General features: G+C 46.8%; 1 protein-coding gene across 8 annotated transcripts in view; it reads left to right on the top strand.

Annotated features, from left to right (window-relative positions):
- The window catches only part of antxr2a (ANTXR cell adhesion molecule 2a), a 78,491-nt gene that overhangs the window by 11,796 nt on the left and 49,786 nt on the right, over positions 1-16,909 (top strand). For all 8 annotated transcript variants that reach the window (XR_013658030.1, XR_013658031.1, XR_013658029.1 and 5 more), the window contains exons 4-9: positions 8,177-8,258; positions 8,331-8,435; positions 8,533-8,601; positions 9,954-10,034; positions 12,033-12,093; positions 15,219-15,314. Coding sequence is in view for 3 of the 8 variants with exons in the window: in XM_023958900.2 (XP_023814668.1) it covers positions 8,177-8,258; positions 8,331-8,435; positions 8,533-8,601; positions 9,954-10,034; positions 12,033-12,093; positions 15,219-15,314 (494 nt within the window). In the remaining 5 variants the exon portion in view is untranslated. The remainder of the gene's footprint in view (positions 1-8,176; positions 8,259-8,330; positions 8,436-8,532; positions 8,602-9,953; positions 10,035-12,032; positions 12,094-15,218; positions 15,315-16,909) is intronic.

Here is a 16,909-nt window from a genome sequence, read left to right as displayed (position 1 = left end):
CCAGAGCAGTGGTGTTTTGGTCCATTCCTCCATGCAGATCTCCTCTAGAGCAGTGATGTTGTGGTCCATTCCTCCATGCAGATCTCCTCTAGAGCAGTGGTGTTTTGGTCCATTCCTCCATGCAGATCTCCTCTAGAGCAGTGGTGTTTTGGTCCATTCCTCCATGTAGATCTCCTCTAGAGCAGTGATGTTTTGGTCCATTCCTCCATGCAGATCTCATCTAGAGCAGTGATGTTTTGGTCCATTCCTCCATGAAGATGTCCTCTAGAGCAGTGGTGTTTTGGTCCATTCCTCCATGCAGATGTCCTCTAGAGCAGTGATGTTTTGGTCCATTCCTCCATGCAGATCTCCTCTAGAGCAGTGATGTATTGGTCCATTCCTCCATGTAGATCTCCTCTAGAGCAGTGATGTTTTGGTCCATTCCTCCATGCAGATCTCCTCTAGAGCAGTGATGTTTTGGTCCATTCCTCCATGCAGATGTCCTCTAGAGCAGTGGTGTTTTGGTCCATTCCTCCATGCAGATCTCCTCTAGAGCAGTGATGTTTTGGTCCATTCCTCCATGCAGATCTCCTCTAGAGCAGTGGTGTTTTGGTCCATTCCTCCATGCAGATCTCCTCTAGAGCAGTGATGTTTTGGTCCATTCCTCCATGCAGATCTCCTCTAGAGCAGTGATGTTTTGGTCCATTCCTCCATGCAGATCTCCTCTAGAGCAGTGATGTTTTGGTCCATTCCTCCATGCAGATGTCCTCTAGAGCAGTGGTGTTTTGGTCCATTCCTCCATGCAGATCTCCTCTAGAGCAGTGATGTTTTGGTCCATTCCTCCATGAAGATCTCCTCTAGAGCAGTGATGTTTTGGTCCATTCCTCCATGCAGATGTCCTCTAGAGCAGTGGTGTTTTGGTCCATTCCTCCTTGTAGATCTCCTCCAGAGCAGTGGTGTTTTGGTCCATTCCTCCATGCAGATGTCCTCTAGAGCAGTGGTGTTTTGGTCCATTCCTCCATGCAGATGTCCTCTAGAGCAGTGATGTTTTGGTCCATTCCTCCATGCAGATCTCCTCTAGAGCAGTGATGTTTTGGTCCATTCCTCCATGCAGATCTCCTCTAGAGCAGTGATGTTTTGGTCCATTCCTCCATGCAGATCTCCTCTAGAGCAGTGATGTTTTGGTCCATTCCTCCATGCAGATGTCCTCTAGAGCAGTGATGTTTTGGTCCATTCCTCCATGCAGATCTCCTCTAGAGCAGTGGTGTTTTGGTCCATTCCTCCATGTAGATCTCCTCTAGAGCAGTGATGTTTTGGTCCATTCCTCCATGCAGATCTCCTCTAGAGCAGTGATGTTTTGGTCCATTCCTCCATGCAGATGTCCTCTAGAGCAGTGGTGTTTTGGTCCATTCCTCCATGCAGATCTCCTCTAGAGCAGTGGTGTTTTGGTCCATTCCTCCATGCAGATCTCCTCTAGAGCAGTGATGTTGTGGTCCATTCCTCCATGCAGATCTCCTCTAGAGCAGTGGTGTTTTGCTCCATTCCTCCATGCAGATCTCCTCTAGAGCAGTGGTGTTTTGGTCCATTCCTCCATGCAGATCTCCTCTAGAGCAGTGATGTTGTGGTCCATTCTTTCATGCAGATCTCCTCTAGAGCAGTGGTGTTTTGGTCCATTCCTCCATGCAGATCTCCTCTAGAGCAGTGGTGTTTTGGTCCATTCCTCCATGTAGATCTCCTCTAGAGCAGTGATGTTTTGGTCCATTCCTCCATGCAGATCTCCTCTAGAGCAGTGATGTTTTGGTCCATTCCTCCTTGAAGATGTCCTCTAGAGCAGTGGTGTTTTGGTCCATTCCTCCATGCAGATGTCCTCTAGAGCAGTGATGTTTTGGTCCATTCCTCCATGCAGATGTCCTCTAGAGCAGTGATGTTTTGGTCCATTCCTCCATGCAGATCTCCTCTAGAGCAGTGATGTTTTGGTCCATTCCTCCATGAAGATGTCCTCTAGAGCAGTGGTATTTTGGTCCATTCCTCCATGTAGATCTCCTCTAGAGCAGTGATGTTTTGGTCCATTCCTCCATGCAGATCTCCTCTAGAGCAGTGATGTTTTGGTCCATTCCTCCATGCAGTTCTCCTCTAGAGCAGTGATAATTTGCTCCATTCCTCCATGCAGATCTCCTCTAGAGCAGTGGTGTTTTGGTCCATTCCTCCATGCAGATCTCCTCTAGAGCAGTGATGTTGTGGTCCATTCCTCCATGCAGATCTCCTCTAGAGCAGTGGTGTTTTGGTCCATTCCTCCATGTAGATCTCCTCTAGAGCAGTGATGTTTTGGTCCATTCCTCCATGCAGATCTCCTCTAGAGCAGTGATGTTTTGGTCCATTCCTCCATGCAGATCTCCTCTAGAGCAGTGGTGTTTTGGTCCATTCCTCCATGTAGATCTCCTCTAGAGCAGTGATGTTTTGGTCCATTCCTCCATGCAGATGTCCTCTAGAGCAGTGGTGTTTTGGTCCATTCCTCCATGCAGATCTCCTCTAGAGCAGTGGTGTTTTGGTCCATTCCTCCATGCAGATCTCCTCTAGAGCAGTGATGTTGTGGTCCATTCCTCCATGCAGATCTCCTCTAGAGCAGTGGTGTTTTGCTCCATTCCTCCATGCAGATCTCCTCTAGAGCAGTGATGTTGTGGTCCATTCCTCCATGCAGATCTCCTCTAGAGCAGTGGTGTTTTGGTCCATTCCTCCATGCAGATCTCCTCTAGAGCAGTGGTGTTTTGGTCCATTCCTCCATGTAGATCTCCTCTAGAGCAGTGATGTTTTGGTCCATTCTTCCATGCAGATCTCCTCTAGAGCAGTGATGTTTTGGTCCATTCCTCCATGAAGATGTCCTCTAGAGCAGTGGTGTTTTGGTCCATTCCTCCATGCAGATGTCCTCTAGAGCAGTGATGTTTTGGTCCATTCCTCCATGCAGATCTCCTCTAGAGCAGTGATGTTTTGGTCCATTCCTCCATGTAGATCTCCTCTAGAGCACTGATGTTTTGGTCCATTCCTCCATGCAGATCTCCTCTAGAGCAGTGATGTTTTGGTCCATTCCTCCATGCAGATCTCCTCTAGAGCAGTGATGTTTTGGTCCATTCCTCCATGAAGATGTCCTCTAGAGCAGTGGTCTTTTGGTCAATTCCTCCATGCAGATCTCCTCTAGAGCAGTGATGTTGTGGTCCATTCCTCCATGCAGATCTCCTCTAGAGCAGTGGTGTTTTGGTCCATTCCTCCATGCAGATCTCCTCTAGAGCAGTGGTGTTTTGGTCCATTCCTCCATGTAGATCTCCTCTAGAGCAGTGATGTTTTGGTCCATTCTTCCATGCAGATCTCCTCTAGAGCAGTGGTGTTTTGGTCCATTCCTCCATGCAGATGTCCTCTAGAGCAGTGATGTTTTGGTCCATTCCTCCATGCAGATCTCCTCTAGAGCAGTGATGTTTTGGTCCATTCCTCCATGTAGATCTCCTCTAGAGCACTGATGTTTTGGTCCATTCCTCCATGCAGATCTCCTCTAGAGCAGTGATGTTTTGGTCCATTCCTCCATGAAGATGTCCTCTAGAGCAGTGGTGTTTTGGTCCATTCCTCCATGTAGATATCCTCTAGAGCAGTGATGTTTTGGTCCATTCCTCCATGCAGATCTCCTCTAGAGCAGTGATGTTTTGGTCCATTCCTCCATGCAGATCTCCTCTAGAGCAGTGATGTTTTGGTCCATTCCTCCATGCAGATCTCCTCTAGAGCAGTGGTGTTTTGGTCCATTCCTCCATGCAGATCTCCTCTAGAGCAGTGATGTTGTGGTCCATTCCTCCATGCAGATCTCCTCTAGAGCAGTGGTGTTTTGGTCCATTCCTCCATGCAGATCTCCTCTAGAGCAGTGGTGTTTTGGTCCATTCCTCCATGTAGATCTCCTCTAGAGCAGTGATGTTTTGGTCCATTCCTCCATGCAGATCTCCTCTAGAGCAGTGATGTTTTGGTCCATTCCTCCATGAAGATGTCCTCTAGAGCAGTGGTGTTTTGGTCCATTCCTCCATGCAGATGTCCTCTAGAGCAGTGATGTTTTGGTCCATTCCTCCATGCAGATCTCCTCTAGAGCAGTGATGTTTTGGTCCATTCCTCCATGTAGATCTCCTCTAGAGCAGTGATGTTTTGGTCCATTCCTCCATGCAGATCTCCTCTAGAGCAGTGATGTTTTGGTCCATTCCTCCATGAAGATGTCCTCTAGAGCAGTGGTGTTTTGGTCCATTCCTCCATGTAGATCTCCTCTAGAGCAGTGATGTTTTGGTCCATTCCTCCATGCAGATCTCCTCTAGAGCAGTGATGTTTTGGTCCATTCCTCCATGCAGATCTCCTCTAGAGCAGTGATGTTTTGGTCCATTCCTCCATGAAGATGTCCTCTAGAGCAGTGGTGTTTTGGTCCATTCCTCCATGTAGATCTCCTCTAGAGCAGTGATGTTTTGGTCCATTCCTCCATGCAGATCTCCTCTAGAGCAGTGATGTTTTGGTCAATTCCTCCATGCAGATCTCCTCTAGAGCAGTGATGTTTTGGTCCATTCCTCCATGCAGATCTCCTCTAGAGCAGTGATGTTTTGGTCCATTCCTCCATGAAGATGTCCTCTAGAGCAGTGGTGTTTTGGTCCATTCCTCCATGCAGATGTCCTCTAGAGCAGTGATGTTTTGGTCCATTCCTCCATGCAGATCTCCTCTAGAGCAGTGATGTTTTGGTCCATTCCTCCATGTAGATCTCCTCTAGAGCAGTGATGTTTTGGTCCATTCCTCCATGCAGATCTCCTCTAGAGCAGTGATGTTTTGGTCCATTCCTCCATGAAGATGTCCTCTAGAGCAGTGGTGTTTTGGTCCATTCCTCCATGTAGATCTCCTCTAGAGCAGTGATGTTTTGGTCCATTCCTCCATGCAGATCTCCTCTAGAGCAGTGATGTTTTGGTCCATTCCTCCATGCAGATCTCCTCTAGAGCAGTGATGTTTTGGTCCATTCCTCCATGCAGATCTCCTCTAGAGCAGTGATGTTTTGGTCCATTCCTCCATGCAGATGTCCTCTAGAGCAGTGGTGTTTTGGTCCATTCCTCCATGCAGATCTCCTCTAGAGCAGTGGTGTTTTGGTCCATTCCTCCATGCAGATCTCCTCTAGAGCAGTGGTGTTTTAGTCCATTCCTCCATGCAGATCTCCTCTAGAGCAGTGGTGTTTTGGTCCATTCCTCCATGCAGATCTCCTCTAGAGCAGTGGTGTTTTGGTCCATTCCTCCATGCAGATCTCCTCTAGAGCAGTGGTGTTTTGGTCCATTCCTCCATGCAGATCTCCTCTAGAGCAGTGGTGTTTTGGTCCATTCCTCCATGTAGATCTCCTCTAGAGCAGTGATGTTTTGGTCCATTCCTCCATGCAGATCTCCTCTAGAGCAGTGATGTTTTGGTCCATTCCTCCATGAAGATGTCCTCTAGAGCAGTGGTGTTTTGGTCCATTCCTCCATGTAGATCTCCTCTAGAGCAGTGATGGTCTGGGACTGTCGCTGGGCAAAACAGATCATTCCCTCCAGAGATTTTCTATGGGGTTGAGATCTGGGGCTTCATTTATAAACGTTGCTACGCACAAAAGAATGTGTACGCCACTCTCTACGCAATAGTTGAGATTTATAAAAAGCAAACTTGAGGGGAAAATGTGCGGTCCTTCACGCTCTGACCCAGGCGTACGCACAAAAACGGGTGAAATGAGAAACGGCGACACCGTCGGCAGATGGAAGAAACACGTGAAAGTGAAAATGACAATCCTGCCTCTCATAAATAACATGAAGACTTCACAAAGAAAGTCTGACAATTAACAGCTACACCAACACCCGTTTGATCCATCAGCAGTGAAACAAACAAAAACAATAAAAACGAAAATTACAACAGAAATTCAAATGAACACATATTTGCAAAAAGAAAAGTGAAATATGTTCTGCAAATTGGCATTTTGTGCAATTCATCCTCATAAATAATATATATAACAGAACGAAATAATGTACAAAACTGATATTCTCGTCAATGTGTCCGTCTGGCGGAGCAGATATAGGTGCAATCAGACAGACAGATGGATAGATAGAGAGAGATGCATTAATTGTCCACTGGGGAAAGTTGTTTTCATAGTAAAACATTTCTTCATAAGCTATGGAATTATGGTATTCATGCATATGCCTTTAGTTTGTTTTATTTCTGATAAAACAATGTATGGCGTATGTCTCAACCATTCAGAAAGCAACAAGAAATTACATTTGCTGATCAATTTCCCATTTCCACGTGGATTATTACCGACATCTGTAGCTTGTCAGATGTAATTAAATGGATGGACATAAAATGCCCCATCTCAATGCGTAATGACGCACAATGGCTGATCTTGCGCTCTTAGAAGATGTGGCAAATGGAAGAATTCGGAGTGAACGCATCTTTAAACGGCAAGAAGACTTGCTGGCAAACGAGGACGACTGGCTTATGAGCCGGTTCAGACTTCCTCCAGCCGTCCTGTTGGACCTCTGCGGGCTTTTGGGTGTGTGTCACCCGGTGCATCTGGCGCGTCGGCGTCCTCCTGCGCCTCAGTCACCACTCCACTAAGGGATTCCCCAATTCTTGCCGCTTGTCTCTCATCAAGAGGGGCAGGCACACTCTGGCGATGCAGCGCCAGACGTTTTTTTGCCTCGACTTTGATGTCCGACCATTTCTTTTTTATTTCCACGGCCACGGTCCGAGGTTGTGAGGCTACAGCATTACGGCGTTTGCCACCGTTTGCCGCTCACGTGTCTTTTAGGCATTAGTAATGCCCACACTGTGCCCTCCACACAACACTTTTCTCCTCTTTTCCACCTCGCCAACGATAACTTCTACTTCACATTGAGTGAAGTTACGTTTTTTTGATTTCCTCTCGGTGTTTGCCATGGTTTCTCAATCAATGAATATTCATTTGTGGGCGTTTCACGGACTATTTATGGGCAACTATGGGCGTGTCATGAAGCCTCAAAAGCTGCATTTAGAATCGGTTGTGATTTATTAAGGGAAAGATGCGTAGGATGTGCGTGCGCACGGTTTTATAAATCCGAATATTTCTGTGCGTACGCACGTCCTATGTTTCATCCGTACGCCACTTCTGACGCAAATCCTACGCAAAGTTTTATAAATGAGGCCCCTGGAGACTGGCTAGGCCACTTCAGAACCTTGAAATGCTTCTTATGAAGCCACTTCTTCATTACCCGGGCAACATGTGTTTGGGATGGTTGTCATGCTGAAAGACCCAGCCATGTTTCATCTTTAATGCTGATGATGGAAGGAGGGTTTCACTCTAAATCTGACCAAACATGGTCCCATTCATTCTTTAATTTACATGGGTTAGTCGTCCTGGTCCCTTTACTAAAAACAGCCCCACAGCATGATGCTTCCACCCCCATGCTTTACAGTGGGCATCTTGTTCTTTGTGTACAATTCAGAATTCTTTCTCCTCCAAACACGATGAGTAGAGTTCTTACCAAAAAGTTCTATTGTGGTTTCATCTGATCATAGGACATTCTCCCAATCCTCTCACTTGGATCAGAGGTGAAACATCGTCAGACTAAAAAATTCCAAGTCCAGAGGAACTTTTTAAAAACTTTTTCCTCTCTACATCCCTGTCAGAATAATGATGGTTGATCTGTAGCTTTTCTTCTGTGCCTGTGATGATGGGAGGAGTTAGTGTTGTTGTGTTTCTGCATACGTGTTTACAGGCACATGTCATAAAGGTCATATTTGGACTTGTTAACGGTAGTGACCTGACAGAACGGTTTTATTAAGAAAACGATGAAAACAAACAGTCTCTGATGAGATGTTTGAAGAACAGAAATGTATGATTTCAGTTCTGCTACATGGTGGAGGCAGCTTCATGGTTTGGGCCCAGCTTGGAGTTTAGAGCAGGAAAAAATCCAGGAGAATTCAGGAAACCGAGGTTTCATTCAGCTCTGAGCCTTAATCTGATACTGGAAACACAAAAACACATGAAACATCTTCCTCTTCAGCTAAATCACAGAGTAGTGGGAACTATGTTTGACTGTCGTGAAACTTAAATCCCTTCATCATCATGATCCTTTATTAATGGCTTAGAAAACTTCACAAACAGGACTACTGAATACATAAAATAACCATCACTTGTTGTTCTTAGAAACCAGATAGAAGGAGGCCTGAAACGCTTGAGAGACGTGAGGCCTGCAGGAGAAACGTACATGCACGAGGGAATCAAAAAGGTCAGATTTACAGTTTTGTTCTTTAGGAAAAGCTGCTGTTTAGTCGAACGTTTTCTTCACTTTGACCTGAAGGCATCAGAACAGATCCAGCAGCAGTCGACCAAGTCCTCCACCATCATCCTGGCTTTGACGGACGGAAAGCTTGACGTTTACATTCATGACCTCACTGTCACAGAGGTGAGCTATTCTGCTGCAGAATCTGCACAGACATGCGTCCTTCCTGTTTCACGCAGTCTCCACTCTTGACCCGCCTTTCTCCTCATCTGTGCTGCAGGCTAACGAGGTGAGGAAGTATGGCGCACGAGTGTACTGCGTGGGCGTCAAGGATTTTGACGAGCAGCAGGTAAGAGACTCCTGCAGACGTTTTTTCTGACGTAAAATGCTGGGCTCTTTAGTTGCTGCAGTATTTAGAGTTGTGGTCTAATCTTTGAAGGACGGCATGCACTGGGGCTCTGGAAGGTTCTGTCATAAATAGTTGATGTGAGCTCCGCCCACCGTTAAGCTTGAAAGGCATTGTTAGTTCTGCTGTCCAACCCATCCATCCACCCAGCTTCACCATGAGACACATTAGAGTTGAACCTTTTCCACACCTCTTCCTATAACACAGACCTCCTGTGCGATTTGTAAGCATTCGTAATCAATGGTTACCATTGGTTACCACTGGTAACCATTGAAACAACCTTTGGTTACGAACCATTAGTTACCAATGACCAACTGGTAACCAATGGTTACCAATGACCAACTGGTAACAATGTGTAACCGTTGTTTAGTTAGTTGGTTAACCATTCATAACCGTTGGTAACCATTTGTAACCATTGGTAACCATTGGTAACCATTGGTAACCATTGGTAACCATTCATAACCGTTGGTAACCATTCATAACCATTGGTAACCATTCATAACCATTGGTAACCATTCATAACCATTGGTAACCATTCATAACCGTTAGTAACCATTGGTAACCATTCATAACCGTTGGTAACCATTGGTAACCATTCATAACCGTTGGTAACCATTGGTAACCATTCATAACCATTGGTAACCGTTGGTAACTATTAGTAACCATTCATAACCGTTGGTAACCATTCATAACCGTTTGTAACCGTTGGTAACCATTCATAACCGTTAGTAACCATTGGTAACCATTCATAAGCGTTGGTAACCATTGGTAACCGTTGGTAACCATTGGTAACCAATCATAACCGTTGGTAACCATTCATAACCATTGGTAACCGTTGGTAACTATTAGTAACCATTCATAACCGTTGGTAACCATTCATAACCGTTCGTAACCATTGGTAACCATTCATAACCGTTAGTAACCATTGGTAACCATTCATAACCATTCATAAGCGTTGGTAACCATTGGTAACCATTGGTAACCGTTGGTAACCATTCATAACCATTGGTAACCGTTGGTAACCATTCATAACCGTTCGTAACCATTGGTAACCATTCATAACCATTGGTAACCGTTGGTAACCAATCATAACCGTTGGTAACCATTGGTAACCATCCTGCACGCGCTGGTTTCTAGTCAAAGACAAAGCCATTTGTTCTGCAGTGATTTCTTGTAATTGAGTAAAGTGTGTCAGTCGAGCCATCTGCCGTCTGCTGATATGAGACTCGGAAAAGGAGACGCAGCCTCAACTCTGTCCTGATCCTGCCTTCATTCTCTCCTCTTTACTCAAAAAGCTTGCAGAAATTGCAGACTCCAAAGACCAGGTGTTTCCTGTGAAAGATGGCTTCCACGCTCTCAAAGGCATCGTTACTTCTGTGAGTTGACCTTCGTTTGCTCCTCGTTCTCTTTGCTTTGAGGTGAATCTGAAACATCCGAGCTGCTGCTGAGACTTTGTCCTAAAGATTTGTTTGGAGGAGAAAGCGAGCCATCAGGAGTGAGCTGCACGGACGAGTTGAAGAACTGAATGCTCATCGCGTCCTGGTATTGTGGGCACACTGTCTCCACAGTGAGAGTGTCTGGCCTCACAGCAGAAGAGCTCCTCTGCGCCTCCTTCCTTCACCGTCTCCTGTAACGTTGGAATGGCTGCTGGCGCTCGCATGCCGCCTCCTCGCCAGATACGTCTTGATATTCTCCAATGGCTGCTGCTTCAGGCTGTCAGCTCTGCGAAGGCTTGTGTGGCAGTGTGAGCCCAGCTTTTCACCCAAGTGGGACTCCTGTCTGAGTCCCAGCAGGCGAGGTCAGCGCTGTTTAGGAAGAGAGCAGAGCTGCACACATCTGTGCAATGCAGCTGGACGACTGCCAAGGGCGGGACCTCTTCTTCTTCCTCCTAAATGATGCAATCGACAAAAGTATCTTCACCAAAAAGTGGCTCTGAAAGACAGAGTCCCCGTCTAAAAAGACGCAAAAGGTGTCTGAAACCAAAAGCATTTTATTCTGTTTCTGCAGGACTTTGAAAAGTCTTTCAGAGAGGACTTCATGGAGGTTCAAAACAAGAAGAACTTCTGAAGAGTTCCAGATTTCAGAATTAGAAGTCATTTCATCTGAGTGTGCTTCTTTACATGGTGTGTTTGTTAGTAGTTCTGGTTGCTCAGAAGGCCAGCCATGTGTCCAGCATCCAGATGAACGGAGCAGCATTCCTCTGGCCTTAGTAATGCTGGATTGTTGACGACTTCATGTCCATCCTCTGGTTTACTGGGAGGTTTCAGAAGATCTCTGCAGCTTTTCTCAGAGAGGGGCTCAGCAAAGTGGGTTTCTGCAGCCCCCAGGCCCTTTTTCTCAGGAAACGCTGCATTTCAATGCGTCCTGAGCGGTTTGCGTGGCTTTCATTCAGCGATGGCCCTTCAGCCAGTAGGTCCTACAATCAAAGGCGGTGTTTGATAAAGGGTGGAGGAGGCATCATGCAGGGTTATCGTGGTCTGACCGTCCAATCTGTGAAACGAGGAAAAAACAGGCATGAGTTGCAGAAGCTCAGTGTTTGACACCAGAAATATCATTTAGGATGAAGAGCATCCAGCTGGGATAGGCTCCAGCAGCTGCCGTCATCAAAGCTGGAACAGAAGAAGGTTGGACGTCCAAACAGACCAACACTATCACTGTGCTGATGTGGCCTCACTGTAACCTGGTTCCTGCTCTGCTCGCAGGATCTGGTCAAATCCTGAGGAAAAACAGAAACTGAGGGAAGATTTGGTCAGAAGTCAGCTCTGCTTTTGGTGCTGGGGTCTCCGAGTCCTTACAGACATTTAGCTCCGTTTCATGCTTTTGTCTTGGGAATTGCTGGAAGTGATTAGAAGCTGAATATCTGCAGATCTGTCTCCTCCCTGCCGTCAGGCGGCCCTCCCTCTGAGTAAGCCATCATCTCCAATCAGGCTGCTGTGAACGCTCCTCCTTCCAGGTCTTTAGCTGCACATGAAAGCTTCAAGTGTTCCCCGTTGGGGTTAACATGCTCCTTTTTACCCACAGTGAGCTGGGATTTGCATAGTTTCCCCTGTGTTGATTTATTGCATCCTGGCGGGACGTGCAGCTCAATGACAGTGGGCTCACACGGGCCTCTTTATATGATAATGCAGGATCCTGGAGGTATTTAATAGAACTGCAGAGCCGTTATGGTCCTGCATAATTCTGCCATAAAAGCTGACACAGCTGCTGTTTTAGCTCCCGCTCTCCTTCGGCGGCCGGCTCTGATCAGGCGCGCGCCGCTGCAGCTCTAATCTGTTTTCTAAACTTGACAGGGAGGATGGCTGCACACACTCCCTGTCTTCCTTCTCTGTCCCAGAGCACTAATGCTCCCGTTTCCCTGTTCTCCGCTCTGCCAGATATTACGACGCTCCTGCACAGAAATCCTGAGCGTGGAGCCGTCCAGCGTCTGCGTGAACGGTATGTGGAGGGAGCTGCTGAAGTCTGGCAGACACACACACACACACACACACACGTATGCACGTGCACACAGGACGTTAACTGAGCTCATCACAGATTTGATTAATCTTTCAGTTTGATGATTTGACGAGGAAGACTACAGCTACTGCTCTGACAAAACTGTTCAGGACCTTCATGTTGCAAGGCTAAACGAGTGAATTCATGTCATCCTGTTGGACTTCTGTAGGGCGGCACAAGTTATTTTTTAACATCTGCCATCACACCATATCCGGTCCTGCATGAAGCCGTGAAAAATACAAGTCTACAGTGATTAGAATATATTTGAAATCCTTACCTGAACTCCTGCTTTGCAGCATTCAGCACCTCTGAGGTTCCCCTCCATGGAACGGGCTTTGCTGTCCCTACAGACGGGGCTCAGGGGCTCATGCTCCTCTTTTACCGTTTACCGTTCGGGCTGAAGATATAAAACATAGAAAAGAAAGAGGTTAATGGTCAGATGTATGCATTTATGGCTGAGATATTCCTAGAACTGTAAGAAAACTCTGCAAAGCTTCTTACAGTGATGCTGACATGACGCTAATTTGAGAGGCTTTGTGTTCAGAGAAGGTGAAGCATTTTATCTTCTGGAAGCTCTGTTTATTATTAAACTACCTGCAAATGATCTTGTGCTGCACAACAATCTTTAGTTTCTGTCCAGAAGGGAATAGATAAAAATATTTGGCTGAATCCTAATTCATTCCCTTCCCCTACGGCTTCTCCCCACCCCCACAAATAGCCCTCCACGCGGAGAGAGATGGAAAGATAATATTTATAAGTTCAGACATTATTATTATTATTATGATGTTATCAATAGTCCCTGCCAGCGCTCGCATCACTTCAGACAGTCATGCAAAAACAAAGACCATGCTAAAGGTCACAGCCACGACCTACATTTTCTGCATATTGATGTAAACTGGTCATATCTACGTGGAAAAAGTGAGAAAAGTTGTGGTCTTTACATGGAATTTTAACAGATATATCAGGAATGAACGACGGTAAAACCACAGAAGAAGTAGGAATAAACCACTCACAGAACTGTGTGATTATTGTGATGTTTATCTGCAGTTTATTAGTGATTCATGCATCAGTGATGTCATCTGAATGTGATCTGTGCGCCGTGATCTAGAAGTTAGACATCCGTGGTTCATGCGTGAAAAGTCTGTTAGACAAACGTGGAACCGTCCTGGAAAGACACACATTTGTGTTTTTTTTTTTTTTTTTTTTTTTTTTTTTTTTTTTTCTTCTTCTTTTCTTTTTAACTTGTTCTGTCCAACAGCTGAGCAAACAGATTAGAGCTGAAGGCTTTTTGTGTTGGACAGGTTTTACTATCACAAAAAGAGGTTATATAGCTTCAAGAAACTAGAGTGTAGATTTGTATAAACCCCTTTTTGTCGTATTATTTTTTATTTATTTGTTACATTTAGTGTGTGTGGGGAGGGAGAGGGGAAGAATGTGAGGGGAGGGTGGAAGAGAGTAAAAGGAAGAAAGGTGAAAAGGTGGGGGATACAAGCACTGATTTGACTAAGTTATTAATTTAAGCTGTAACAATTATACCAGATCTGCTGGAAAGACGAATGTTACATCAAAGGTGAAAATCTGACACTAAGATGAGCGAGAAAAAAAATCTGTCCATCAATACACTGTAGGTAAGGAGGAGGGATGAAGCAGACAGGGAGCAGTGTGGAGTGTGCACGTGCACGTGGGGGTGGAGATACATGCATGCTGCCGACGTGAACCGTGTGTTCATAAAGGGAGCCAGATCCTACCCAGCCAGACCAGCCAGACCAGGAGAGGGGAGGAGAGCCCCCCAGGCCAGAAGCCCCCCCAGCATCCGGACCCAGGCAGCCCGGGAGGGGAGGAGGAGGGGACCGCCCACCCCACCAGCCAGGCACAGAGAGGGCCCCCCTACAGGGGCCCCCCCAATGCCCAGAGGCACAAGCGAACCCAGTGTCCGGCCCCCAGGCCACAAGACAGGAGCGCTTAGCCGTACCAGGCGGCAGCCATGGGGGCCACCGGGCGCCGGACACCGAGACAAAGGCCAGGGACGAAGCCAGGGCCCCCGGAACCCAAGAGCCGGCCACCACCCGACCGGCGCCCCGTCCCCGCAAGCCACACATTTGTGTTTGGATCTCACAAAAATCACACACAATTGTGTTAGATTTACGTAATAAATTGCACAAGTGTAGACCCACCAAAAACTGACCAGCTGAAAACCGAATTCATTCAGCCGAAAGCCTCGACGGACATCTGATCACATCGACGAACGTGAGAAACACTCATCGTAGATCACGCATGGATCATGAAAGACATTTCACACGTGGAAAATGCACAAAATGTAGGTAGTGGCTGTGTGACACGGTCTTTACATTTAAATGTAAATCTGTGCTTCACAGCACGCCCACATGAAGAAATGCCTTTCACCTCCACGCCATAAGTGTGGCGTGTGGCCCCCGGTGGCACGGATCAGCCGACCGGCGGAGGGATAGCTAGCCCAAAGTCGCTACGGCTCCTCCTTAAAAAACACTCTGTACACCCCCACAGCTTCAAATACCCCTGGAGCAATAGGGAGGGGCCAGAGGGGTAGGGAATGAGTTCTGCCTTTTTGTAGAACAGGAGCCGCCTTTGACTGGAGCGGCGTGAAACGTTTACCATGCAGTAAATACGCAGCAGGATGAAGCCACGTCATTCAGGGTTTCCCACTTTAACTCCTGTGTCTCAGTCTGAAGAGTAAACCTATATTATAGTAGAAAGAAATATACTTCTTCTTTATGTGTGTCTGTGTTTTATTCATGGACAAAACTCTAGTTCATTTGTTTATGTCCTGATTGTAACAGCAGCATCATTACACAGGAGGGCTGTAGGTGAGGCTTTGCTGCTGGGTTCAGGTCTGAATGACTCCTGAAGACCCCTGATCCACATTAACTCTGGTCTGTGTGCTCAAGATGTGCAAAATGTAGAATAAAGTTTGTCATTTTGAAATGTTTTAATGTATTTTTATGACGTTGAGGGTAAAGGACTGATGTTCAGAACAGTTCTATCGCAGGGAAAATTGTTCCTCCCAGCTGATCTGCTGTTTGTCGACACAGAAACCTTCGACATCGTCCTGCAGGGGAACGGCTTCACTCTGGGGCGCAGCAGCCAGGACGTGGTCTGCAGCTTCAGAGTCAACCAGCAAACCCTCAGTGAGTGACGATGCGCCGCACTGACCATCACAAAGGAGCTGTGACGGCCCCGCCCCTTCTCTCCCTCCGCCTTTAGCTTCTTCTGTGCCTCCATTAAGACAGGCAGTCCTAGGTGGGGGGGGGGGGGGGGGGGGGGGGGGGGGGGGGGGGGCGTGCTGCTCCTTCACGCTGACTGTCCGGCCCGTAGTCTGGCAGGATTAGTTTCCGCCGGCAGCTTCAAACCTGAGGAACTTCTCCACAATTCCCAGAATGCACTGATGTCCGGAAAGGCGCAGATTTGATCAACCCGTGCTTCCTCTTTGGCTCCCAAACGGCAAAATAGGAAGAGATGTTTCTCCTTCATTTCCTTTAATGAGACCAGCAGGTCACATGACCACAGGGCTTGTAGCACAGTCTATGGTCCTCCTGCTGTAGTGCATGCTGGGAAGTCATTAGTAAATTAATTTGTCAACATCATCCTGAGAGAATCTTTTTTACAACATCCCATCGGTAGAAGCTGCAGGTCACAGACGCTTCAGAGGAGCTGAAACCCTGGACCCCCCGATGCAGACCCCGTCCCCGCCTAACCCCTTCCATTTAAATTCAGCTGAAGAAAGAAGGCCACGCGGGTCGCTCCGCTCCATATTTTCAGCTCGCAGTCTGTTCTGTTGAGAAATCCTTTTTCAGGAAGCAAATGGGATTTGGCACCGCGAGCCGAACTTTAAAGCTCTCATTTGGCCGTAGGATCTGTGGAGTCGGCTGCTGCCAGTGACGCCACGTCCATCCTTCACGGGTTATTTTTGATTCTCATCATTTCAGTCCCACTTGAGCATATTTTTTGATTTAAAAAAAGAACTTCTTCTGAAATAGGAAGTGGCCATTAGCAGATGTCTTCGTGTTAGTCCTTTCTCAGTTTGGGCTGTCTCACATTCGCCCACTTGGGGCTATTTATTCCCTTATTGGCTTTTGCATGTGTTCAGTCCAGACCTTTTTAGCAGGGGGGCACCTTATAATTATGGACATGCATCATGGCAGCTATGGAGCACACGCCACATATGTGAAGCAGATGCTACAGCCCTCTCAATCATCCAACCAGTTGGAGCCCAGCGTTGAAAAAACAGGCAGGAAATAAGGCTGTAAGCTCAGTGGCTGCTTTAGTCCCCCCCCCCCCCCCAACACACACAATTTTCTACTTATTGAAAATAATTCTAAGCCATCAGGCAGAGAAAGGAAAGAATGTTTTCCTGTCTGTGACATTAATCATGAATCATATGAGGACGGCTGGCGAGATTTTCCTCCACATTTGATGACACGGAGCTGGAAATGATGAGACTTTAAATTAAACAAACGGGATTTGGGTTTTTTCCATGTAGTGGTTTAATCTGGGAATCCTAATCTGACGCCTGTGAGCTGCTCTGCCTTCATTCTAGACATTGACTGCTTGTCTATAAAGTGTTTTTAAAGAACCAGTGACAGGATCCTGCCCTGCGTGTCGATGCGCTCATGCAGGATTCACAGAAACCACAGAGTTAGGAACCCTCACTGTGGTCCAGGTTTATGCAGAGCGGGGTCTGGGCCAGCAGAACCACATAGAACTCACCCTCCTCTTTGGAGCA

The sequence above is a fragment of the Oryzias latipes genome, chromosome 9 (assembly GCF_053564925.1).
Source record: "Oryzias latipes strain Hd-rR chromosome 9, Olatipes_Hd-rR_3.1".
Taxonomy (NCBI): Eukaryota; Metazoa; Chordata; class Actinopteri; order Beloniformes; family Adrianichthyidae; genus Oryzias; species Oryzias latipes.
This window is presented reverse-complemented; position numbering and strand designations above follow the sequence as displayed.